General features: G+C 45.6%; 1 protein-coding gene across 6 annotated transcripts in view; it reads right to left on the minus strand.

Moving 5' to 3' along the window:
* Positions 1-27,598, minus strand: part of AOPEP (aminopeptidase O (putative)) — a 393,408-nt gene that overhangs the window by 148,864 nt on the left and 216,946 nt on the right. For 3 of the 6 annotated variants that reach the window (XM_061163690.1, XM_061163695.1, XM_061163693.1), the window contains 2 exons: positions 7,170-7,359; positions 3,030-3,139 (listed from right to left, as the gene is read on the minus strand). In XM_061163690.1, coding sequence (XP_061019673.1) covers positions 3,030-3,139; positions 7,170-7,359 — 300 coding nt within the window. The remainder of the gene's footprint in view (positions 1-3,029; positions 3,140-7,169; positions 7,360-27,598) is intronic. The other 3 variants (XM_061163696.1, XM_061163694.1, XM_061163691.1) reach the window with 1 other exon arrangement.

Here is a 27,598-nt window from a genome sequence, read left to right on the forward strand (position 1 = left end):
CTTAAAAGAAAGGGAAAAAAGATAGCATCTTTGATTATGATTTTATGAGACTTCTTTCCCAAGGTCTTATTTGTGTATTAAAACAAAAATCTGAGAATAAATGTTTACAACCCTGGTTTTTCCTTTCACTTTCTGTCATTTCTAGGTTCTCTGTGCCCATTTAAGGGAGAACTCTAAGGGATGGGAGTAAACTAAACTGAGACTATACAATTCAGGGCAGGTTCAGAAACATTTCCTCTTCATTGTAAGTGCATCTGATAACAATATTTTCCATACTGATGTGCAACAAATCTTTCAAATGCACTCATTTCACGGTTAGCCTAAATTTAGGCAAACACAATTTCTGAATACTAAGAAAAACAAATGCCATAATAAGCCTTCTAGCACAAGGGTCTAAAAATAGTGTATTCCTTCTCCCAGCTCCACACACAAAGGAAAACTCTTGGACGTCAGAAGTTCCATGAACCTCCAAGACAAGGCTCTCTGCATGTGTGCTGACTTCCCAGTGGACATCTGTCTGTTTATATGTTGGGAACACATTTCATCGACTAACTTTAGTTATAATATCCTTACCCACTCGGATGGTCTGTGGTCATTCAGAACTGGAAGCATCAAAGGGACTTAGGGACTTGGAAAGTGGGGAAACTGAGTCTTGAGAGTCTTGACTCTTGGCGGGATTGGTGAAGTTACACAGCTCACACACCAGTCTGTTCCTGCATCAGCCGCCTTAAAACAAACCTCCCAGACGCTCACCTTGCTCCCCTCCCAGCACAGCTGCTCTCACGAAGTCCAGACTCAGGGTCTCTGCTTCCTGACCTCCCGTTCACTCTTTCCCACTTCAATCTGACTCCCTTCTCCACAGCTCATGAATAAATGCATGCATGTCAAGGTCACCAACATCTTTCATGTGATCCAAACAAAGGTCACTTTTCTCCATCCCTTTTACAACACCCCTCAGCAACATCTGACACCCCACTTCAGCTTCTTGACTCATTTTCTTTCCTGGCTTCCATGACTCCTGGCCTCTGGGTTTTCTCTACATTGATTTCCCCAGGTTCTCTGCTGACTCCTCATCTTCCTCCCAACCTCTTCTCTCACTTATTTTTTTTTCCTACCTGGTGATTTCAACGGGCTCAGAATTGTAAGTATCCATAGGGTGAATGGTTCAGTCTCTCCACTGAGCTTCTGACTTGTAAACCCCACTGCGTTCTCCATACTGAACGTCTATTTGGCACATCAAACTTAACAACATGCAAGACCGAAATCTTTATTCTTCCCTCCAAAGCCTGCTCCTCCCAAAGTCTTTACCATCTCACCAAATGGCATCACCATCTGTCTACCCAGCTGCTCAAGTCAAAAGCCTAGAAGTCATTCTGGACACTTTCATTTTCCTTTTCTCCATATTCAATAGACCAAAGACCTGCCAGTTCCACTGCCAAAGCATGTCTTAAACAGGTCTCTTCTTGTGTCTACCCCGCCGCCACCAGGACCTCTAGTGTGGACTACTGCAATCTGCTAACCCTTCTTGTTGCTTTTCGTCTGCTGCCTGCAGTCCATGCCATACAGCGGCCAGGGAAGCAGTGTAAAAACACCAGACAGATCGGATCCTCTGTCCTTAAGGCCCTGGAGCAACTCAGGACAAGGCCGGATGATCCAGCTCCCACCCGCCTCTCCCGCCCTTCCAACCGCACCACCATCCTTTCTTCCTCAACCCCAGCATGCCAGGCCCTTTCCTGCCTCCAGGCCTTGGTGCTCCTCCAAGAGGCACTGCCCAGCCTCCCTACTATAAATCTCCGGGTTCCCTTCGCATCAACTTCTCACTGCCTGTAACTAGCGGTGCACACAAGAGGGTCCCCGCTAAGTGGAAGTCCCGAGAGAGCCAGGACCCTATCCACAGTGGCCATGGGTGTTGCCAACCCGGCAGCTGAGGGAAAGGATGCTCACAGTGGCGCTGGGTGGGGAGGGCAGGCTCCTGGCTCCTGAACAATGGATGAGTCAGCTGACGCCGGTGGTTAGTGTGCGAGGGAAGACGTCTCCCTGGGAAGAGCGGCCACACCCAGCGCTGCTGCACAAAAGCACCGGCCAGCCTCGCCGGGGTCAGGCTGGACTCGGCATTTCCCTCAGACCTCGGCCTTAGTGAGCAGTCACTGAAGAGGGGGGTGTTTATTTAAAAACAAGTAGCAACAGAACCAGTCCAGGCAGGCTCCTACCCAGGCAGTAGACTGGCCCTGGGGGCTGCCATCTAAAATAAGGGGCGATTCCTGGATGGCCGCCTTCCCACCTGTCTGACTGCAGATTCCAAAGGCTTGGCTCCAGTCAACAGGGGGGCAGGAGGAAAGCTTCTGTTGCCATAGTAACCACAGTGCTCCTGGGGCCTAGGCTCAAGGTTTCAGATAAACAACTATTTAGAGAAGTGAAGAAAAGGAGAGGAGAGAAACCGCGCCCCCCCCAAATGGTGAAATGGCGAGAAGTAATCCTACAAGTACTGCAAGACACGCTCTGAAAATAAAACCAGGGAGCCAAGAGTAGAATCCTCCCACCGGCACGGGAGTGGCCTCCTGCCGGGGACCCAGCCGGAACAAAAGGCCCCATTGACACAAACATCTGTTACTACTAAACACTTAGGAATCAATATTTTCCTAAAGGCTTTTTTTTTTTTCTTTTCTCCTTTTGGCTTTAAAGGGTTACTGTCTGCCAGGCTACCAGATCCTCACCTTCTCCAAAGTCCACGGTCAACCATGTAAAGTGACTATTAGAACTTCAAATGAAGAATTTGATCCTGGAAATGGCCCTGTGCTAGTTTTTTTCCTGAACACAGACACCAGGAAAATGTCAGAAGGCAAATCCAAACCCACGCCCTGAAAGACTTAAAATGTTAACAATCACATCCCTGGGAGGATGAGTAATCTAGCCCAATTTAATTTCAAAAGGAAACCCAGCAGATTTAAGAGATGGCCTGGGTGTGCCTTGAAGGGAAGGAGGAGCGAGATGGGGAGGACGGGAAGGTGACAGGATCATGGGGACGTTACCTCAACACCTGCATTTCCTCCGGGGAGTTCTGCACCTCGTCCTGGAGGCGATGCCAGCGCAGGCAAGCCCTCAGCTCCTGCTGCTCCTGGGCCTCGTGGGGGGCCAGCTGCTTGGAGCACAGACACACAAACACACATGCACAAAACACAGTCACTGTTGTCCGCTGCAGTCTCGGCCGCCAATGGAGCGGCGGGCTTTGTTTCGGGGGGGAAGGCACAGACAGCCCCCACCGCGCCTTGTGCCCCACAGGGAAAGTCCAAGGGCCAAAGAGGCCTTTCAGGCCCTCAAACGAAGAACCGGCCCTCCCTCCCGCGCTGCCTGCTTGGGAGGTGCCCCCTGGTCCGACAGCCTCCCCGCCTCCCCCTGTCCGCCCCGCCCTGGAGAGAGCAGACCTCCCTAGGGGCCCGTTTCCACTCTGATTCCTTCCAGTCCTGTCTTGCCTTGTCTTTTCGCACAGGGTGGGAAAGGTCCCCTCCATTTACCTCCTATTTTTTCCCAGCCCCCAGTTTTGTTAAGGGCTGTTTACAGTGGAGCCTGCTAATGTAACCCAGATGACTCTGTTTGCATATAACCAGGAAGAGCGCAATGCCTGGACTCCCTCTCTGGCAGGAAGGCCATCACCCCTGCCCTACTGGTCAGAACTGGCTGCTGTCACCCGTGTGCTCACAAGGCCCCTCGGCTTTAAAAGTGGGGGGTGGGTGGGGTGGGCAGCAGGACATCCACTGGGGAGGGAACTGTCAGTGTCTACAGGCATTCCTGGAAACTGACAGATATTTACTGATTCTCTGCTAGGCCCTGGGGACATACTGGACACAGCTATGAACTTGAGGAGTCCAGGGAGACAGATGAGAATAGTAACCATTGGAGTCCAGTGATGGTAGGGGTTGAGGAAGGACTCCAGAGCCTCCCAGACAACCAGTGTGTTCAGAAGGTTTTCCTGTGGAGGGGATGAGGTTTGAACTGGTCCTCAGGGAAAGCAGGAGTCAGCCAGGAGAGAAGGAATTTCAGGAAGTGGGGAAGCATGTACAAAGCTTGTGGGGCCTGGAAAGAGTGTGAAATGTTTTAAAAATGGGGAACGGTTAGGGTTGGCCAGGGAGCAGGCTGCCATTCAGGGAGGAACAGAAGTGCCAAGTAGCTAGCAGTGGTGATATGCTCAACAAAACTTGTGTGTCCTGTTGTTATGGACTGAATTGTGTTCCCCCAGCAGAAATCCTATGTTGAAGACCTAGTCACTGGTGTGACTGTGTTTGGAGATAGGGGCCTCTAAGGAGGTAATTAAGGTTAAACGAGTTCAAAAGGATGAGGCCCTAATCCAATAGGGTTGGTGTCTTTGTAAGAAGAGGAAGAGATACTGAAACTCTCTCTCTGGGCCATGTGACAACATAGTGAGAGGATGGCCCTCATCAAGCCAGGGAAGAGAGGCCTCACCAGAAACCAAGCCTGTCAGCACCTCGATCTTGAACTTCGCCTGTTTAAGTCTCCTGGTCTGTGGTACTTTGTTATGGCAGCCTGAGCTGACTAAGACACCTGTAAAGAAGTCTAGACTTTCTCCAAGTTGATGACAAGTTATACGACTCAACTTGCCACTAATTCAATTCACTTCTCTCTGTGGAACGCCACTGAGAGGAGTGGAGGTTTCTATCTCCTTGTTCAGAGATCCCCCACTCCCCTTTGCTGTACTTGATAATGTGTGGTGCTGCAAAGTACAGTCTCCTGGGCAGAAAAGCAACATTGCACTCTCATGCCTTGTTCAGTGATGAAGCAACCTGTTGAGCGGGAGAGTCCCCTGAGGCCACCCACCCTTTTCTGCCCTGAGGAGCACTTTTCTCTGGCTGAGGAGGCTTGGCAGGGACCACCAGCAGCTCAGTCTTATACCTTCAAGGAAGGGATCAGAGCAAGCGATGAACCCTGGAAATGTTTCCAAACTTTGTGCTGATTCCAGAATGGACACTTCACTTCAGGGGGTGTCTGTGTTTTCACACATTGAGGATTTACTGCATGTACCTTAAAGGAAGATGAGGTGGACTGCCCCCTACTCCAGGTTAAGGGTAAAAGAGGGACAGAGAAACTTTAACCCCTATTTCCCTTTGAGGCTCATAAGAAGTCATCTCCTCCAAGAAGGCTTTCTGGATTTTCTCACATCCAGCCTCTTTCACCTTTGAACTCCCACACTACTTAGTGTTTACCTCTCTTTTCTAACTTATTTTCTTCTTCCTTCCACTATATTCTTTCCTTATCTTCAAAATTAGACTCTGACCTTTCTCAAAGCAGCGTGGTGGACTTAGCCTTTTATCTCTATGAATCTAGCAGAGAATGGACACATGGAAGGTTTATAGCTGTGAGATGCAGCCAGGCCAACTTTGTGCCTCTATCAGTACTGATAGATGCAGGGCAGAACAGCTAGAGGCAGGACCCAAGCAAAGAGATTCCAGGAGGTAGAGGCAAGAGGAAGGATAAAGGGGGAGTGCTCTTTGGGGATTCAGGACATAAAGGGCAGAGAGATGGTCATCAGACACCTGAAATACACTCATGATTACCCGAATAGCACAAATCTGATCGTCTCAGATGGAAGCACCTCAGGGGAGAGATGGTGAGAGAGGCACATTTACATTAAACCTATTCAATCCTTGCTGAATGCCTACTCCACGCAAGGTGGTGGCAAAAACAAAGATGAAGAGAACAAGAGGGACAACTGGTATTTCTTGCACACACTCCATGTGTCAGGCATGGTGCTAATAAGTTCATTCACACACCACCCCTTGCACTCTGCAAGGTTAAGCATTTTATAAATGAGGAAACTGAGCCTCAGGCAGGTGACTTAACCTCCTGACACTCACAAAGCTGGTAAACAGCACAGCTGGGATTCCAACCCGGGTCCTACTTCAAACCCAGCCTTTCTGCTCAAGAATCTGCCATGTGACCTTTCTTCACAGATTCTGCGTGGAGGGGGACACAGCTCTGCACACTGCTAGCTCAGTAGCCAAGGTGGGAAAGGGGGGTGGGAGGATGAGCAGGCCACTGTGCCACTGAGGAAGAGGTCATCGCCTATTCATGGGGATGGGAGGAAGAAGAAACAAGTGAGAAAAAAGAGGTAAGTACAACTGCAGTGGAAACTCAAAGTTTCTAGAAGAGCATTACTGCACTGTGAATGAGATGAAGAGCCTGGGCTATCAAAGGAAGGTGACCTTAAGCTGGCTAGTGAAAGATACACAGGATTTCAACAGGCAGAAGGAACTTGAACAAAATCATGCAGATATGTACGAACTTGCGAATTTCAGAAGAATTCAAATAGTCCAGTAAGCAGAGACGGTAGGGGAAAAGACGTGACCCAGATATTAGGAATTGGAAAACAAGCAGAAAGCAGGTTAGCTGCCATATCTTCCTTATTGCTGGTGCCTAATTCTTTAAAGTTGAGGTTGTAAACTAGGAGTGTGTTGACCAGGTCTGGCCTCGGTGTGTATTTAGTCTGCATATTTTTCACACTGATAAATTTCACATAAAAATCCAGAGTCATAGTTTCTTTTAAAACATTAGAAGTCCAGGCTCTACTGAGCCCTCCTTTCAACATGACAGCAATTGGCCAGGACTGAGGGGAAGCGGCCGGTGTACCACAGTCCTCCCCGTTCCCTAATCTGCAACACCAGCTGCTTCATTCCTCATTACTTGCAGCAGACATCTGAGATCATCACTCTGGATTTAAAATTTCATCCCATCACTTAACAAAGCAGAACATGGTTGATGTCAACACAGTCACAAGCATAAAGGAGTGCTTGCATACGCCACAGTACCACCTGTTCTGCAAGTCTCTGCTCAACGTCTCCTCATCAGAGACCTTCTCTAATAAGCATCTTCTAAAACAGCACTTCCTCCGCCCCTCTCTATCTGGCTTCATTTTCTTGACAGTAATCATCCCTACAAGTTGCAGATGCTGTTGTTTACCTACCTGGTCTCCCTGTCATCACTAGATTGCGAACCCCAGTGAACCCCACGGGGAGCAAGGTCTCTCCTCTCATTTACAAAGCAAACAGAACAAGTACCTAGGTGCATAATGAGCACTCAATACCTATCTGTTGAATGAGTGAATGACTCAGTTGAACTTGACTCTGGGTACTGAAATGCTTAGCGCACTTGAAACTTACCTGCTGTGCCTTGGCCCAGAACACATCTTCCAAGTGAGTGGCGAACCCTTCACTCAGCCACTCCTCTGTCCAGTCTCGAGCCCCAATCGCCAGGCCAAACCAGGCATGAGCAATTTCATGGCAGAGACGGGTCCCACAGAGCTGGCTCATTCCAGTCAGGGTGCTCTGAGAGAGGAAGACGATGTGTGGGCTGTGGATAATGGGGGAGAAAACACACAAGAGTCTTGTCAGGGCCTGTCCTTCTGACCGCCCCCCTGGGGCAGCTTTCTCAGCCCTGCCAGCCTGTTATTATCATGTGCATGCTAGATCACGACCGATAGGCTTGCAACTTAGATGCTTTTAGAAATAAATAAAGTGGCAGTTTGTGTTCCTGGCAGCGGTTCAGGCTGCCGTTTCTGCCAAGCAGTTGTCTCCGTCATCAAAAGGCTATTACCTGTAATAAGTAACCTGCACCGAGGTTTACACTGAAGAAATTACAAGGCGATGGAAGCGTTTACTCTGAAATCTGGACTGTAAAAGAAGAGCAGGTGTGGGAACGCGAAGCCCATGCTGTCAAGACAGTGATCAAAGAAGACCCTTCAGCCAAAAATCCGAGTAGCTTACAGACAAAGTGAGAAGTCACGCAGAAGGACAGGAAAAGCCGAGAAGAATGGAACCAAACATTTTCTATTTCAGGCCAGGGCTGGTTACAGAGGTAACAAACTCACAGGTGCCATGGATGGGTGAGGTTTCAAGAGACTCTGATAAAGCCTGAATCTCTGTAAGGCTGAGATTTTCAAAGGTATCTTTTCCTATGTACAGATGCTTATAATTCACATGACACAATGATAGGCAGAGAGAGAGAAGGAAGTCCACTCACTCAGGTGTGCAAATGGCCCCAGGGCTGGCACCAGCCAGGGAGATTTACTAATATCTAATCTCATTTCCCATACTTTGTTTTAAAACCCCAAACACCATGATTAGAGCTGCATTGATGAAATGGGAGGAAGGGAGGCTGAAGAGAGAAGTAAAGGGAATACACCTCCTGTGCTTCGGTATTTCTGATTTATCCAGGACTTGTTTACAGTCTTATGAATGAAGAATTTGCTTTGAAAAAAAAAAAAAAAAAACCTCTCCTCCATCAATTGAACACAAGTAGTTGTGAAACCTTCCAAATTAAGAAACTGTACACACTGGTTCCTTCCTTTAAAAGCCATGCATTTGCCATCATGTGCTCCGCACAAGCCAGAACTGCTCGCAGATTTGTCCTCCGCCCCCACGGCCACCAGTAGAGAAAACCCCACCTGTATTTCCCTTGCACAACCTCACCCATTCAGCTCAGGGAGCTCAACTGAAATCGCGGCAGTCATGTGTGCCAAAACAGACAGCTTTCATGTGCAATAATAACAGGGCAGGCACGCAAATGAGAAAGTGTCTGCCAGGATTTCAGCAGAGTCCACCAGAAACTCCGGGAAATAAAAGTGTAGCTGGGACATTTAGGATACAAGGGTGCAATGCAGCAGGCGCCAACAGTATTTCAGAGCACTAACTCAGAGAAAGAAAAAAAAAGGAAGCCAGGAAGGAACGCAGGAAGGACGGAGAGAAGGGTGAGAGGGACGGAGGAGGGTGGGAGGGAACCAAGAGGCACAGGAGCTAAACTTCCTCTTCCTGAGAAAGGCGCCCATGGAGAAGACAAACTGCGAAACCTGGCATTTTCAAGTAAATGACCCTTTGCTCTGGCATGTGCAGCGCTACAAAGAAAAGCCACAGAAATGTACCAAGTAAATAACATTCCAGACATACTGCTGGCAGCACTTCACCCTTCTGGCTAAAACAAAACAGAAGTAACTTCAGGCTTTGTAAACAGGCTCAAAGACAAGCCTGCATTGGAAAGGTCTGCTGGCCAGAGACCCAGACGGTGCACGCAGAGTTACAGACGTGGTGTGGCTGAGCCGACCCCTCGGCCCAGGAGGGGTACACACGCTGATGACTGTGAAATTGCAGACTGTTCATGAGGAAAAAGCCTGCCCTGTCCACGGCGACCTGCTGGCTGCTTTGTCCCAGGGTGGAAGTTGATCCAGGCCCTTTTATGCAAATATCAAAGTCTGAGAGCGCTGAAGGAATGCACAAAGCAGCTGTGTGGGGGTGGCATTTCATTTTCCTGTCCTGTAATTTTTCCCCTTCAATAGTCTTCGTTGTCTCCATCAGACCCGGTATTTTGGAGATACCACCCTGGCCTTGGTTGGGCTCAGGACAGACCCAGACATTGCTGGAATAGTGCCTAAATTCCCATTCCCTGTCCTCAATACTCTCTTCCTAGCCAGGGAGAAATGTGTTTCCTACTGTCTTCTCAGAAAACTGAAACTTAAACTTCCTTCTAGATTGGAAGGATGTGCGTTTCGCTTGATACAAATGACCCTATTATCAGTGGAAAACATGACCTTCTCCCTGAAAAGCAATTTTCCAGTTGAGAACCAGACCCCAGATTCTCCTGCAGCAGAGTTTTCTGTCTAAAGTTGGGTTTTACCTATGGATCATACCTCCCTATAAAGATGGCTTCTTTCTTAAACTAAATTAAAAACGCAGAGTAAGGTTTTGATAATCTTTCTCAAGGGTTGTTAACAAAATCCTGGACATAAAAGGACGAATAGAATTTTTTTTTCAAGTTAAGGAGAATTTACTCCTCTCCCTTTGAACTTAAATGTCAGGATTTTTCATGGTAACTAGAATTTTTAAACTGCTTTTTTTCAACAATGAATGAAGAACTGTATAATGCTCAAACTCACTTCAAGGAGTAATATTAAATATTCCTCTACCAACAGATAATTTCTTTCACACCCTTCTTCAAAACAGAATGAATGTTTAGAATTTTCTACTTAAACCTTTCACTTGATTTATAAGTTTCACCCCTGGGCTCTTCACATTTTTCCAAGTTGTCAGAATCGTATTCATGGTCCTAGTCAGTCAGCCGGGCATCAGTCTTCACTCTGACAGGCTCCATTTGAAAACGGGTTTTCTTTTTTCTTTTTTCCCTTGAAAGGGCCTGTGTCAACTGCCTCTACAAATGCCAAATTGTTGATTCATCATCATTACAGAGGGTGGAAGATAATCACTTCAATGACATCTTCATCCTAAAAAGTTTATTTAAAATTTTTTTTTTTTTCAAAATCACAGAGTTGATCATTTTTCCCAAATAAGAAATGGGTGGGAAAGTAATATTTTCAACTCTCAAAAAGCACAATCCCTCTTATTTGTATTCTCCCTCATAAATTCTCACTGCAAGTGATCCTGGGGCCAGTGGGGCAGGGCAGGGGGCGGGGCAGGGCAGGGGGCGGGCAGGGCCCCAGCAGGACACGTGTGCGCCTTCCTTCCCGGGAGACCACCAGCGGGGCTGCCTCCCGACAAAGGCCACGTGGTATTGTCTGTCTGCTGCCTCCCCCCTCAAGTTTAAAAATATCATTTCTGGTCTGAAAACAGTTTCTCAAGACTGTTCCTAAAAGCTCCCTCCCCACCCAGATTAGAAGGCTGTGTCCGTTAATTTAAAACATGCTTCTAGCAGAGGAGGAAGGAGTGCCTTCATTACTCTCAGGAGCCGCTCCAGTCCTTCGGGAGGAATTCAATTTGGAGAGGAAATGGAGAATTTCATCAGATCTTAAGCAGGGGCTGGCGTGTGATTTATTTCTGCTTTGTTCAGGGAGACGTGACCAGCGTGGCCCACCCTGCGGCTCATGGAGAGGTATAGCTCTGGGGGCCCCAGCCCAGCACCGCGGCCCCAGCCGGCCAGAGCAGGCGGCAGGCCGACCCAGAGGACAGGAAATTGCTTTTGCTTAGGGACAAGAAGAACCCTAGGGCACCCCACCATTATCCTGGAGCGGATCCAACACCCCTTAGGGGGAGCAGATTCACTTTTTATACAGGTCCTTGGGAAGTGCGTCCACGAAACAGACACATACTCACCAAGCTTGAACTTATGGGTTCAAAGTTTTTCACAGTCTCAACAACATGTGGAGCCCAACATTCCATTCCAGAGAGGAAAGAAAAATCAAGAAAGAGGGGAACTCTGAGTACTTCCAGAGTTAACCTGGATAGTTCTAAAAGGACCTCATGACGGTGTGAAAGCAACTTTTGCTTGCATGACTTAATAAGTTGCAAATATAATCTGGATAACTGAAAGGTTAAAGATTCGGAATGCTTCCCAGGTGGCTCAGTGGTAAAGAATCTGACTGCCAATGCAGGAGACACAGGAGACGTGGGTTCTATCCCTGGGTTCGGAAGATTCCCCTGGAGTATTCTTGCCTGGGAAACTTGATGGACAGAGGAGCCTGGTGGGCTACAGTCCATGGGGTCACAAAGAGTTGGATACAGTTGAGCATGCATACAGACTCAGGGTAACTAGCCTGGGGCAATGTGAAAGGGAGGACAAATAGGAGTTACCCATCCCTTGGTAACATTTCATGCAAAGATGGGCACAATAAAGGACAGAATGGTATGGACCTAACAGAAGCAGAAGATATTAAGAAGAGGTGGCAAGAATACACAGAACTGTACAAAAAAGATCTTCATGACCCAGGTAACACGATGGTGTGATCACTCACCTAGAGTCACACATCCTGGAATGTGAAGTCAAGTGGGCCTTAGGGAGCATCACTACGGACAAAACTAGTGGAGGTGATGAAATTCCAGTTGAGCTATTTCAAATCCTAAAAGATGATGCTGTGAAAGTGCTGCACTCAATATGTCAGCAAATTTGGAAAACTCAGCAGTGGCCACAGGACTGGAAAAGGTCAGTTTTCATTCCAATCCCAAAGAAAGGCAATGCCAAAGAATGTTCAAACTACCGCACAGTTGCACTCATCTCACACGCTAGCAAAGTAATGCTCAAAATTCTCCAAGCCAGGCTTCAACAGTACATGAACCATGAACTTCCAGATGTTCAAGCTGGAGTTAGAAAGGGCAGAGGAACCAGAGAGCAAGTTGCCAACATCCCTTGGATCATCGAAAAAGCTAGAGAGTTCAAGAAAAACACCTACTTTTTTATTGACTATGCCAAAGCCTTTGACTGTGTGGATCACAACAAACTGTGGAAAATTCTTCAAAAGGTGGAAACACCAGACCACCTTACTTGCCTCCTGAGAAATCTGTATGCAGGTCAAGAAGCAACAGTTAGAACCAGACATGAAACAATGGACTGGTTCCAAATTGGGAAAGGTATAGCACTGTCAAGGCTATATATTGTCACCCTGCTTATTTAATTTATATGCAGAGTATATCATGTGAAATGCCAGGCTGGATGAAGCACAAGCTGGAATCAAGATTGCCAGGAGAAATATCAATAGCCTCAGATACACACATGACACCACCCTTATGGCAGAGAGCGAAGATGAACTAAAGAGCCCCTTGATGAAAGTGAAAGAGGAGAATAAAAATGTTGGCTTAAAACAGCATTCAAAAAACTAAGATCATGGCATCCAGACCCATCACTTCATGGCAAATAGATGGGGAAACAGTGGAAACAGTGAGAGACTTTATTTTTTGGGGCCCCAAAATCACTGCAGATGGTGACTGTAGCCATGAAGTTAAAAGATGCTTGCTCCTTGGAAGAAAACCTATGAACAACCTAAAGAGCATATTAAAAAGCAGAGACATTACTTTGCCAACAAAGTCCATCTAGTCAAAGCTATGGTTTTTCCAGTAGTCATGTGTGGATGTAAGAGTTGAACTATAAAGAAAGCTGAGCACTTAAGAATTGATGGTTTTTTGAACTGTGGTGTTGGAGAAGACTCTTGAGAGTCCCTTGGACTGCAAGGAGATCCAACCAGTCCATCCTAAAGATCAGTCCTGGGTGTTCATTGGAAGGACTGATGTTGAAGCTGAAACCCCAATACTTTGGCCATCTGATGCAAAGAAGTGACCCATTAGAAAAGACCCTGATGCTGGGAAAGATTGAAGGCAAGAGGAGAAGGGGACAACAGAGGATAATACGCTTGAATGGCATCACTGACTCGATGGAAGTGAGTCTGAGCAAGCTCCGGGAATTGGTGACAGACAGGGAAGCCTGGCATGCTGCAGTCCACAGGGGTCACAATGAGTCAGACATGACTGAGCTACTGAACTGAACTGAATTCCTTGGTGCTGGAGAAGATCTTGAGAGTCCCTTGGACATCTAGGAGATCAAACCATTCAATCCTAAAGGAAATCAACCTTGAATATTCACTGGAAGGACTGCTGCTGAAAGCTGAAGGTCTAATACTTTGGCCACCCATGCAGAGAGCTGACTCACTGGAAAAGATGCCGGGAAAGACTGAAGGCAAAGAAGGGGGCGGCAGAGGGTGAGATGAGCAGGTAGCATTACCGACTCAATGGACATGAATTTGAACAAACTCTGTGAAGTAGTGGAGGATATAGGAGTCTGACATACCCCAGTCCATGGGTCGCAAAGAATCGGACACAACTTAGGGACTGAACAACAAACTCAGAACGTGCTTCCTCTTCCTCTGTCAGGTGTGATGTGGTTATGTGCCAGCATCTCACCTGGTACATTTACAAACCAAATGCTCAGTTCCGGCCCCTTCATCTCTACAGTGAAATCCCTCAGTCTCACTCCCAGATGCAGTCTAAGGTAGGGGACATATCTGTTGCCCCAAAGGAAAGAGATGGCCCAGATGGATCTGGAGGGCCCTTGCTTCCCTCTGGCTCTAGGACTGCTTCCTTCTGCTCCATCAGGCATTCCACTGTGGCCACATAGTATAGTCTAAGACTGGAGCCTTATGAGACATGGGGATGTGGCCCTTTCAGTAGCCGGAAGTGGAAACCAGATCTAAAAACTGTAGGAAAACTTACAGCATCTGACCAATACAAGGATTTAGGTTTGAGAGAAAAGGCTAAATTAGTATGTGTTTTCCTTTAAAAATGCTAAATAGCAAAGAGGCAAAAACATCTAGTCACTTATCTAAATGAATTTTGGCTCAAACTGCTAACATGACTGTAGCAGAGTGACTGAGTGGAATCCCCAGGGCCAGAGACTTCTACCAGAAACATCCTTCTTTTAAAGACTCAAGTGCTTGAGTATGTGTAGTGTGCTAGGCACTGTATTTTATATACATCATCTCATTTAATCTACCTCATGACCTCAAGAGACAGATTTTATCATCATCCCCATTTTAAAAATGATGAAAGTGAGGCACAGAGAGGTAAAGTGACTAGCTCAAGGTCACACGCCTGGTAAGTCATGGAGCTGGTATTCCTACTCACACATTCTTGACCCTGAAGCCCGACTCTGATTTACCCTGCCCAGGGTCACTGGGTTTAGACCTGTGACTTCAGGATCCCACTTCCTCTCTGCCATCTCAAGCCTAGTGGTGCAGTGATCACTGCTCTCCCTGGAACTCCATTTTCCGTGTTCACCCAAGAGGAGCCACCAGCCATGCCCTGCACCTCTCTCTGCTCCTTAAATTCATATCACAGTTAGAACTGACCGGAGGTTACCAGACCTTGTGATCAGCAGAGTTTCAGCCTCTTCCTGGGGAGAAGGAAGATAGGGAAGCAAAGGATAGGGGAAAAGAGAGGGGAGCATCAGTAACACAGCTGATGCTTGCCCCCTCCACACCCTCCCCCCACCCTCCAAGGGCTAAATTCCCTAGTGCAACATCCTCCTCCCTAACCTTGTCCTATGCCAGGTCCTGGTGGGCCACTGCAAGGAGATGCTTAGACAAGCAAGTGCGAGGGTGCATGGGTCAGTCCTTAGGGTATGATTTTAGGATCCCAGGCAGGACAACATGCCATTCTGCCTACTGCTCCTCCCCAGCCTCTGCCTCCCACCCACTTTTGTTTAGGCCTGACTTCTTTTTCCTAAATAGATGTTATTTATTTATTTATTTTTAGAGAAGTTTTAGGTTCACAGAGAAACTGAGCAGAAAGTACAAAAATTTCCCATATGCCTCTGCCTCCACATTCACACACAGCCTCCCCCACTATCAACATCCCCCATCAGAAGGTGCTTTTGTTATTAGAAATGACAGCTCTCTTGATGCATCACCACCCAGTGTCCGTAGTTTACATCAGGGTCCACTCTTGGTGTGGTGCATTCTGTGAATTTTGAACAAACCTATCATGACGTGTATCCACCATTATGGTATCGTACAGAATAGTTTCACTGCCAAGAAAATCTTCTGATTTTTCTTTTTTTCAAGAAGAGATGGTTTAAAGCAGGTCACAAACTCAAAGGACTGCAGGAGCCAAGAAGATGACAAAAAGAGGGAGGTGGATAACACAGTGGAGGGAGTAGGGTAACGGTGGGAAAGTAGACAGTGACATGGAGGAAGCAGACAAGGAGATGAGAGAGTAGAGAGAGAGAGATGGGGAAGTAGATGAGATGGGGGAAGCTGATAACAAAAGTAAGGAAGCAGACAACAATAGAGGGAAGTGGATAAGGAGATGGGGAAGTAGATAATGACAGGTGGGAAACAGATAAAATGAGGAAAGCAGATAACAAAAGGTAGGGAGTAGACAACAAGATGGGAAGTGGAGAACAAGATGAAGGAAGTAGATAACGAGATTCAGTTCAGTTCAGTTTAGTTCAGTCGCTCATTCATGTCCAACTCTCTGCAACCTCAGGAACCGCAGGACGCCAGGGCTCCTTGTCCGTCACCAACTCCTGGAGTTTACCCAAACTCATGTCCATTGAGTCGGTGATGCCATCTAACCATCTCAACTTCTGTCGTCCCCTTCTCCTCCTGCCCTCAATCTTTCCCAACATCAGGGTCTTTTCAAATGAATCAGTTCTTCGCATCAGGTGGCCAAAATATTGGAGTTTCAGCTTCAACATCAGTCCTTCCAATGAACACCCAGGACTGATTTCCTTTAGGATGGACTGCTTGGATCTCCTTGCATTCCAAGGGACTCTCAAGAGTCTTCTCCAACACTACAGTTCAAAAGCATCAATTCTTCTTTGCTCAGTTTTCTTTATAGTCCAACTCTCACATGACTACTGGAAAAACGATAGCCTTGACTAGACGGACCTTTGCTGATAAAGTAATGTCTCTGCTTTTTAATACGCTGTCTAGGGGCTTCCCTTGTAGTTCAGTCAGTAAAGAATCTGCCTGCAGTGCAGGAAACCTGGGTTCGATCCCTGAGTTGGGAAGATCCTCTGGAGAAGGAAATGGCAACCCACTCCAGGATTCTTGGCTGAGAAATCTCATGGACAGAAGAGCCTGATGGGCTGCAGTCCATGGGGTTGCAAAGAGTCGGGCATGACTGGGCAACTAACAGTTACTTACTTACTTAGGTTGGTCATAACTTTCCTTCCAAAGAGTAAGCGTCTTTTAATTTCATGGCTGCAGTCACCATCTGCAGTGATTTTGGAGCCCAAAAAAATACTCAGCCACTGTTTCCGCTGTTTCCCTATTTATTTGCCATGAAGTGATGGGACCGGATGCCACGATCTTAGTTTTCTGAATTTGAGCTTTAAGTCAACTTTTTCACTCTCCGCATTCACTTTCATCAAGAGGCTCTTAGTTCTTCTTCACTTTCTGCCATAAGGGTGGTGTCATCTGCATATCTGAGGTTAGTGATATTTCTCCCAGCAGTCTTGATTCCAGCTTGTGCTTCCTCCAGCCCAGCATTTCTCATGATGTTCTCTGCATATAAGTTAAATGAGCAGGGTGACAACATACAGCCTTGACGTACTCCTTCTCCTATTTGGAACCAGATAACGAGATTAGGGGAGTGATAATAATATAGGGAAACAGGAAACTACAGGAGGAAAGTAGAAAACAACAGGAAGAAGTAGACAAAATTTTAAAAATAACGCTGTGCCAGAGCAAACCAACCTATGGACAGGAGCTACAAGTTTATCATCTCTGTTTTACAGCGGTTATTTCAGGAGAAGTGCAGGGTTTCATTGTACGTGGAGGCGTTAACTCCTGGATCCCACCATGTTTCACATGGCTGCTCATGGAAGACAGGGTAAGGCCTGAAAGCTGATAAGAGCTGGGAGGAGAGGGGGCTCTTACTGAGGCACAAGGAGGGGGGAAGGGGTGCTTCTGGGGACAGGGTTGGGCTTGGCCAACTGCTAAGAGAAAATAATAGCATGATAATGACAAAACATGGAGACCACCTCTGACTCTTGAAAACAAAGATCGCCTCTGGCCAAAGACTGCAGAGCCATAGCAGAGTGGTGGACACTTCACTTCTGTGGGTGGGCATCGTCCCTAGTGCTGGTGTTTTGGACCTCAGCCCTGCATGCTAAGTGGAGGCAGCATTAGTGTTCTATGTTAGGAGTTGACTGCACCTAACTTGGGCTACTCTGTCTTGAGAAGGTGGTGGGGTTGGCATCTTGTGGTCATGCTCACCTAAAAAGCTAAATAAAGCTGCAAGTGACTATTTCAGGTTAGAAAGCTAAAGAATCAAGAGACAAAAACCAGTATATGACAGAATTTTACAATTCCTCTGTTTCTGAATCTTAAGGTACATGTTCAACCTAAGGAGGCTCCGGATTCTCATAGAGGAGAACAAAGGATTCACTTCTTCTTGAAGTTATTGAGCACTCTGGTGTTTTGGACACCAGGGGCATAGCCATACCCAAACTATATCAACAATATTTATTGTAGTTGAAGATGTCTTCTGAATCATCTCTAAGTGAGTTATGAACTGAGAGCTGTGTGTTTTCTGCAGGATCTGGAGAACTCTTCTGGTAAGTAATTACCAATTAAAACATGTTGGCAGCCTCCACTGGAGCACGTGGATGACCAAATGTGATTCTCTCCGCTCCCTTACCCCTTACTCCCGGCCTCCCCAGCCAGGGTGATGACGTTTGTTCCCATAAAGAGAGCTAATAAAATTAGCCTCTACCGTGATATAGGGAAAATCTTTATTTAATAACATAATGCATTGTGCTTCATTCCCAGAACAGCAATAACATGGCGCAGCTGAGAACCTGAATAGCTCATCCAGTTGGTTTTCTCTGCGTGGACAAGTCTGTCATTTGTGACCCTGTGGAAGCATGGAAAGCTGCTTCATGAAGGGGCACATTTAGGCAGCTTGCACCACCCTCAGTAAGAGCAGCGTGGTTATGAGTTTCCTTTGAAATACAGTGCAACAAAGACAGAAATATAGATCAATGGAACAGAATAGAAAGCCCAGAGATAAATCCACGAACCTATGGACACCTTATCTTTGACAAAGGAGGCAAGGATATACAATGGAAAAAAGACAACCTCTTTAACAAGTGGTGCTGGGAAAACTGGTCAACCACTTGTAAAAGAATGAAACTAGAACACTTTCTAACACCATACACAAAAATAAACTCAAAATGGATTAAAGATCTAAATGTAAGACCAGAAACTATAAAACTCCTAGAGGAGAACATAGGCAAAACACTCTCCGACATAAATCAAAGCAAGATCCTCTATGACCCACCTCCCAGAATATTGGAAATAAAAGCAAAACTAAACAAATGGGACCTAATGAAACTTAAAAGCTTTTGCACTACAAAGGAAACTATAAGTAAGGTGAAAAGACAGCCCTCAGATTGGGAGAAAATAATAGCAAATGAAGAAACAGACAAAGGATTAATCTCAAAAATATACAAGCAACTCCTGCAGCTCAATTCCAGAAAAATAAATGACCCAATCAAAAAATGGGCCAAAGAACTAAACAGACATTTCTCCAAAGAAGACATACAGATGGCTAACAAACACATGAAAAGATGCTCAACATCACTCATTATTAGAGAAATGCAAATCAAAACCACAATGAGGTACCATTACACGCCAGTCAGGATGGCTGCTATCCAAAAGTCTACAAGCAATAAATGCTGGAGAGGGTGTGGAGAAAAGGGAACCCTCTTACACTGTTGGTGGGAATGCAAACTAGTACAGCCGCTATGGAAAACAGTGTGGAGATTTCTTAAAAAACTGGAAATAGAACTGCCATATGACCCAGCAATCCCACTTCTGGGCATACACACTGAGGAAACCAGATCTGAAAGAGACACGTGCACCCCAATGTTCATCGCAGCACTGTTTATAATAGCCAGGACATGGAAGCAACCTAGATGCCCATCAGCAGATGAATGGATAAGGAAGCTGTGGTACATATACACCATGGAATATTACTCAGCCATTAAAAAGAATTCATTTGAACCAGTCCTAATGAGATGGATGAAGCTGGAGCCCATTATACAGAGTGAAGTAAGCCAGAAAGATAAAGAACATTACAGCATACTGACACATGTATATGGAATTTAGAAAGGTGATAACGATAACCCTATATGCAGAACAGAAAAAGAGACACAGAAATACAGAACAGACTTTTGAACTTTGTGGGAGAATGTGAGGGTGGGATATTTCAAAAGAACAGCATGTATACTATCTATGGTGAAACAGATCACCAGCCCAGGTGGGATGCACGAGACAAGTGCTCCGGCCTGGTGCACTGGGAAGACCCAGAGGAATCGGGTGGAGAGGGAGGTGGGAGGGGGGATCGGGATTGGGAATACATGTAAATCCATGGCTGATTCATATCAATGTATGACAAAACCCATTGGAAAAAAAAAATAATAATAATAAAACAAAACAAAACAAAACAAAAAATATATCAGTACAGGCGTAACCTGGAGGTGCTTTCAGACCACCACAATAAAGAAAATATCTCAATTAAAAAAAAAAAAAAAGTGAAATACAGTGCAAGCACTCTGGGTTTGCAAATCAAGTCTAGAGAAAGAAACGGTGGGGATTTCCCAAAGAGTACTCAGAAATTTAATCGGGAGGGGGCCACCAGTTTGCTTTCACAACTGCGAACAAGTATCCACGGCCCAGGCAGGCAATCTGGGGATCTGAAACTTCAAGATGTGGTCAGAAAGGTGGCGTCCTGGGGGCTGGTGAAGTAAAAAGGCTGATGGTTACAGACACAGGCCTCAGTACAGCACGGCATGCAGGCTGAGAGGTGAGCCCTGGAAGCAGTCACTGGTACACAGACAGCCACACCATTTTTCAGCTAGCTTTCAAAGCAAGAGGTTACTTTGTGTAAGAACAAGCACCAGGGCTACCTTAGGGCCTAGGGTGTAGAATCAGTTCTATCATGAAATCAAAGTTTGTTCTAGTATAAGAGAACTGAAGGAAGCTGTATTCAAGTATCCCCTGACAGTTGGAATGATGGTGGTGGAGAAAAAGGAAAGGAAAAATAAAGCACTGATGATGGTAAACTCTTAGATGTTGCTTACCCTTTCTCAGGCACCGTTCTAAGGACTTCCCATTCACTAACTCATTCAATTCTAACAATAACCCTGTGAGGGAGATATTATTATCCCCATTTTACACTCAAGTAAACTGAGTCATAGAGCAGTTACACGACTGCTCTGCCAAGATCCCACAGTTAGTATGTATCAAAGCTGATTCAGATATAGGCAGGTTGGCTCTCTTTTGCATGTTTCACTTGATCCACGTGAGATGTGTTTCAGAATCACCTAAAGATATAGTTGCTAGATAAATACCAAACACACAGTTAAATCTGAATTTCATATAAATTACTGATAACTTTTTAATGTGTGTTGCATGCAATATTTCTGAACCTGGCAGTCCATCTGAAGGGCTTGGTAAAACATCGTGGATCCACACCTTCAAAGAATCTGATTCACAGGCCTGGTGGGGCCTGAGATCTGCATTTTCTATGAAGTTTCCAGTGATACTGATATTGCTGATCCAGGGACCACACTTTGAGAGCCACTAATCTACACTGTGGTAGCTGCTTTTTAACTTAAAAAAAAAAATCAATTGCCAAAATTTATAAATGAGAATGTTTCACTAGAAATCCAAATTTTCTAATTTTATTTAAAATTTGTGACTACACTAGACTCACGTTCCTATGTAGTAACTGCAGCTGAATAGCAGCTGACCCTTTCCAAGGGGACGTGGGCTCACCAGCTCCTCACCACTGCCCCGTCTCCTCACCACTGGCTGACTCCACTCGTCATTTATAATTATATGTGATTACTTATGCTTCCCTCCACCTCTTTCTTATAACAGGATTAAGAGAAAAGTTAAATATTCCTTCTATCCATGTTTCCATCAAAGCAGGTAGAGAAGATCAAATACTTCTTAAAGGATGCTCTGCCCATGCATTTACTGCCTGACTCCTTATGGACATGCGGATTTAACCTCTTGTTTAGTTTTTCTTGTGAAAAAAATCTACTATCAGACTTGCTTATAGCTATAAAACAGTTCAGCAACTCTGGCTTTGTGAAGAGAGCAAAGACACAAACTTCAGCCTAGTTCAAGTCAGTCACTACAAATTCCATATTACTAAGAGCGGGATTAATTGGGTTTATTGTACTTTTTAAACCCAAACACAGTTTCAATTATTGCTAGCCACTAATGGCTTATAATGAAGGCAGAGCTTGTTAGCTAAGCAAACAACTGGCATGTTTGTTTAAAGTGTAAATAGAAGGAAAATTCATGAATTAAATGAATGAATTCACTGATTGTTCTCCCAGGGCTGTAAAGGAGCATTCAGCTGCCATAATATATATCACCACCTTTGTTAAAAGGATTAGCCTGCTCAGTTATCTTTATCCAGCCAGAGATCTTCTTAGTGGTTGCTTACAAAGTAAATGTCTCCCTGAATTTTTGAAAGTACTCATCCAAAGCAGTAAGTGCCATTAAGGATAGGGGATCATCTGATTCCTGGGGGTTCATAAATAACTGAGCTTTTAAGAACAATAGCCATATTTCCGAATCTCACTTTGTGACTCCACAAATAGATCAATGCAGCATACGCATGGAGATAAAGGGACAATATGCCTCATATTTTCCAGGGTGGTCCTAGAAAGTATGAAACAGATGGTCATGCTCAGAGGTACTGAACTTAACGGCATTTCCCTTAAAAAGGTAATAAACCTTACCAGAAACAAAAATAAACAAGTAAAAGCTTTTGCTAACATTTTCACTTAAAATTATGAGCACTGCATTTCTTCTCCAAACGTATCAGGTTTCCTGGCTATCTAGAGTTAAGTCCCATTTTCCTGGGATGGTTCCCCTAGAGGTGCTCACTTTACTGATAGTATGTTTATGGGGGGAGGGGGATCATAGGAATTCTTCACCATTGAAACAGTTCTTAGTGCCCATGACCCCTTTGGGATGCATTCAATTGCAAGTAACAGAAAAGACAACTAGTGCTGGCACACACAAGGAGAGGTTTTCTCCTTCCCTGTAACAAGAACCCTTGAGGAGGATGGTTGCTGGGTTGGTTCCATGACTCAGTAATGTGGTCAGAGAGAGACTCTTGATGAGGAGAGTGAAAAATCTGGCTTAAAGCTCAACATTCAAAAAACTAAGATCATGGCATCTGATCCCATCAGTGAAAGTGAAGTCGCTCAGTCATGTCCGACTCTTTGCAACCCTGTGGACTGTAGCCTACCAGGCTCTTCCGTCCATGGGATTCTCCAGGCAAGAACACTGGAGTGGGCTACCATTTCCTTCTCCATTACTTCATGGTAAATAGAAGGGGGAAAAAATGGCAACGATGACAGATTTTATTTTCTTGGGCTCCAAAATCACTGTAGATGGTGACTCCAGCCATGAAGTTAAAAGACGCTTGCTCCTTGGAAGAAAAGCTATGACGAACCTAGACATCTTATTAAAAAGCAGAGACATCACTTTGCTGACAAAGGTCTGTACAGTCAAAGTTATGTTTTTTCCCAGTGGTCACATATGGATGTGAGAATTGGACTATAAAGAAGGCTGAGCACCAAAGAACTGATGCTTTCAAACTCTGGTGCTAGAGAAGGCTCTTGAGAGTCCCTTGGACAGCAAGGAGATCAAACCAATTACTCCTAAAGGAAATCAACCCTGAATATTCATTGAAAGGACGGCTGCTTGAGCTGAAGCTCCAATACTTTGCCACCTGGTACAGAAAGCTGACTCACTGGAAAAGACCCTGATGTTGGGAAAGACTGAAGGCAAAGGAGAAGGGGGGCAGCAGAAGATGAGATGGTTGAATGGCATCACAGACTCAATGGACATGAGTTTGAGCAAACTCAGGGAGATAGTGAAGGACAGGGAAGACTGGCGTGCTGCCATTCATGGGGTCACAAAGAATCGGACGTAACTGAGCAACTGAAAAACAGCAGCCACACTCTGCCACCCTTACCATGTTCACTTTTATCTTCATGCTTGCCCCCTCATGGTCACAAGGTGGCCACCACAGCTGCAGGCATCACTTGCATGTTCACAAGAGGGAAAAGGGGACGGGGAGGTGCAGAGGAGGGCAGCTGTGCGAGCGACATCTATTCCTTTCATCAGAATCCTTCCTAGAAAGCCCACAGCATATTTCCACTCATCAGTAACCCAAGTTACAGGGCAGCATGGGTAAGCAGATTTTTGTTTTTTTCTGATTCTCTGGTAGAGGTAGACAGCAGGAAGGGGATTGCTTATGGGGTGTTGGGTTCACCAACCCACAGGGTCAGCTGCAGTACCCCAGTGGAGCCCTCTTTCTCATCAGTATTAGAGAGTCATTCCTTGGGTCTTTTAGAATGCAAATACTTTTGTTGTTGTTTAGTCCCTAAGTCATGTCTGATTCTTTGGTGACCCCATGGACTGTAGCTCACCAGGCTCCTCTGTCCATGGAATTTTTCAGGCAAGAATACTGGAGTGGGTTGTCATTTCCTTCTCTAGCAAATACTTTGGGAAAGGGTAATATAATAAATTAATCCACACTGAAGTGTTAGTAACATACCATATCACATTTTTCTAGACAGGAGGCATTCTGAACATGTGGATAGTGGAGTGGGCAAGTTGCATACTTCAAAGACACATTCCACCTATTTCCCAACTTCACTTGATGCTGGCAAAAATTTGACTTTTATTTACATTCTGATCCTCCACAGAGGGCCAAAACTCTACTAAAGCTGAAGGCAATATTATACCTGGTGGTGGGTTTTAAGAACTTAGGGTTTGGAGACAGAGCCCTGGCTTTGACTCGGGACTCTCCCATCTACCGTCACTGTATCAGCTTTCTCTGGCTGCTGTAACAAATAACCACAAACTTAGGGGCTTAAAAGAGCACAAATTTATCATTTTACAGTCCTCTGAGTCAGAAGTCTGACTGGGTCTCACTGGCAAAAACCTATGCTATTAGAAGTCAGGACACTGGTCCTGGTGTGTGTCAGGTGGGAGGTGACTGGAAGGGGGAAGACATAGAGGTCTTCTGGGGCACTGGTCAAATTCTGTTTCTTGATCAGGGTGCTTGTTACGGAGGTGTGTTCAGTTTGTGAACTTTCAATGAGCGGTACACTTAAGATGTATACTTTTCTGCATGTATTGTACTTCAGTGAAAAGCTAAAAAAACACACACACAAACAAATAGCTTGGGAGGTCTCCATTTTCTCCTTGGAGAATCAAGGCAAAGATTAAGCCAGAGTCTTGTCAGTAGGGGCAGAAATGAGATGGAGACTAGGCCTCCTGCCCCTCATCTTTCCAGATGAATGTATTCCAGGCCAGTTCCCAAAACTAATTATACATATATTTTAAATCTTTTGAGGAAAAGGGTATTTTTTTTTTAATTTGCTTTCGCCATAGAGTCACATTTCTATTGCAAGTAAAAGGTACATTGTATCCTTCAGACACACCTGTGAAAACAGAACTGATACTGTCATATATCTGCGTCTGCTTCATTTTCTTTCAGACATGGTGGAAAACACGACACAATAATAAACCCCTTTTCCATCCTGGCCAGCTGGAAAATTACGTTATGAATTACGTTATAAGTACTGAAATGACATCATTCAGCTACGACACCGAGCCAGCGGCTGCTCTGAGAAATCAGGGTGAGGCGGTGACAGCGTGGACGTGAACACCACTCGGCAATGGATCCCGCCCCTTATATTAGCAAATGGCTCTTTCATTGCCATGACATTGTGAAGATGAAACTGCAGCAGCCATATCATCGGAAGCCACTGATCACCCAACATCCCTTATCTCTGAAACTAACCACATTGGCTCAAATGAGACAACCATGGGAGTGGCAAGAAAGCAATTTTAAAATAACTAGTTCAAAGGCAGGAGACCAGGGGCCAGGGCCAAGGCTCATGGCTCCCAGAGGATGACTCAGTGTTCCCTCCGTCTCTAACAATTGTTGCTAAAGTGACTTCAAGTAGTAGCAGCAACAATAGTATCTACAATAACATTCTTTGATATGGAAGACTGATGTTCTTCTGTAATATAATATTCTAGGCAAATATAACATCAGGACAAGGCCTTGACCCTCCTTCATCTTTTCAGCTTCTAGGATGAACTGTATGAAATTGCTGATACTTGACATTTACAGCCTTCCCAAATGAGCAGTTTCACATGGCTCATCCTATAGACTGCCCTTCCATCACTCAAGACCCTTTTCTGCAGAAATGGTAAGACCTAAGGAAATTCCCATACTTTTCAAACAAAAGAATTAGAAACATTACTGCATCACACTGTGGAAAAGTATAGATGACAGGTCCCAGGCAATGACACTGTGCTGTCCTCAGAAACAGCTGGCCCCTGGTCACTGCCCCAGATCACTGACACCTCATTCCTTTGCCTGCTCAGTGTGAAGCCAGGTGCCTTAGGGTAGAAGTACATCTTCAAGTCCACAGGAGAAGAGGAAACTGGAGCAGCGGTGGCCCGCAAGACTTGAGGGAGGCTGAATGGATCTGCGTGGACCTGCAGCTGATGTGCCGCATCCTACAGGGCCACGCAAGACCCCCTTCTGCATCTGCACCCCAGGGCGAATAGGCTGGGACATCACTGCCGCGAAGCTGGAGTTCCGATTAGACAGTGTGATTTCATTCGGCCAGCCTTCCACAGGTGCCTCAGTCAGCCCCAGAGGATTAAGTATTGCCCTTAATCTGGGCCCACTGGAGAAAGAACACCGCTCCAGAGCCGCCAGCCCTAAGGTGATCATGTGTACCGTGCTCAGTTCCAACTGCCGGGAAGGCTCCAGGAGACAGAGTGAGTTCATTTTGACAGAGGGCTGGAGATGAGGAGAAAAGGTGGGCATATAGGGAGTACAAGCAAGGGGAAGGAATTAGTCCAGAAGGAATTAGGGGTGGGGTGGGAAGAAGAGCGCTCCTGGGGCAGGGACACACAGACTCAAAGGCCGAGGCAGAATCAGGCTCACCGGGGGTGAGACGAGCACACAGCGAAGAAGGTGGAGAAGGTATGAGCCACGCTCAGGAACGCTCAATGCAAAAGGCGCCTCCCCATCCGACACAGGGGAGAACCGAGACCCAGAGAGCCACAGCTGAGTCATGTCAGACCTGAATCTGCCAGACAGTTTATTCAAAACTGTTTCACAAAATCCCAGTCAGAGCAGAACCAAAGGAGATCCTTTGCCTGAAACTGGTGAGTCACTCAGGGTTAGGAGCTCATGGTGACGGAGCACAGGAGTGTGCCACCCTCGACAGCCACGTTCACACCAGGCTTCTGAGATGGTATGACACCACGGACCGGCAGCTACTTCCTGAATGTCTTCTCAGGCAACGTTTGGCCTTTTCTTCTGCTTACAGAGGATGACCTTTAAGGAAAGTTTCAACCACACAGGGTACCATGTCAGTTTGCTGTCCACCTCTTTCACTTGAGAGGAGAATAACAACAAACAAGAGAAAGAATACATTTCCCACTATTTTCTAAGTCTAACCAGGGACATATTTCTTACAGTTGTGTAACTATAATGATTTACCTAATTGTGTTCAATTTTTCTTTCTTTCTTTTTTTTTTTTTCAAGGCTCTGAAAATTCACCCTTGGGTTGAACCCATCTGTGAAATGAAAGCCTGGCCTAAAGAAAAACCAGTCTATGCTGGCGCGTCAATGCATGTAACCTTAACTACAGTGTTTGCTCCTGCAAACACTGTAATGTATGAAATAAAATATTAATAGCCATTACCTCAGTGCTTCTGAGAACAGACCTGAGTCACAGTTTTCGTGTGGCATGGTTTCCACACATGCACCTCACCGTGAACACTGCTCACAGTACCAAGCGATGGAAGCCTCAGAGCAGGCCTGACCAAGACGAGAGCGTGTTTTTATTCCATAATGTCATGGGCAATGTTGCTTATTTTGGCGACCAAGTTCAGGTCTCCTGAATTCCCCACCTAGCACACATTAGAAGACCAATCATCTAAACACATACTAGGAGGGTTGCAAAATAATTTTTAACTCAGAAAGGAAAATATTGGAGTAAGATGAACATCTCTGTTATTTATCAGCAGCTAGATCTGCAATCACTCAGCTGAACTCTCTGACATTTGCAAACACCAAGAGGGCAAAATATTTGTGTGAATAGATATCTTTCTAATGCCTCTTATTTGTGCACTGCAAATGGACATAGGTGGATTTTTAAACTGTGCGTGGATGGTGTTAAGAATGTTAGAGACATTCAGCTCCCCAGGGGCCTACAGTAGGTCTGGTTTCCCCTTCTCTCC

Source organism: Dama dama, chromosome 16 (assembly GCF_033118175.1).
Source record: "Dama dama isolate Ldn47 chromosome 16, ASM3311817v1, whole genome shotgun sequence".
NCBI lineage: Eukaryota > Metazoa > Chordata > Mammalia > Artiodactyla > Cervidae > Dama > Dama dama.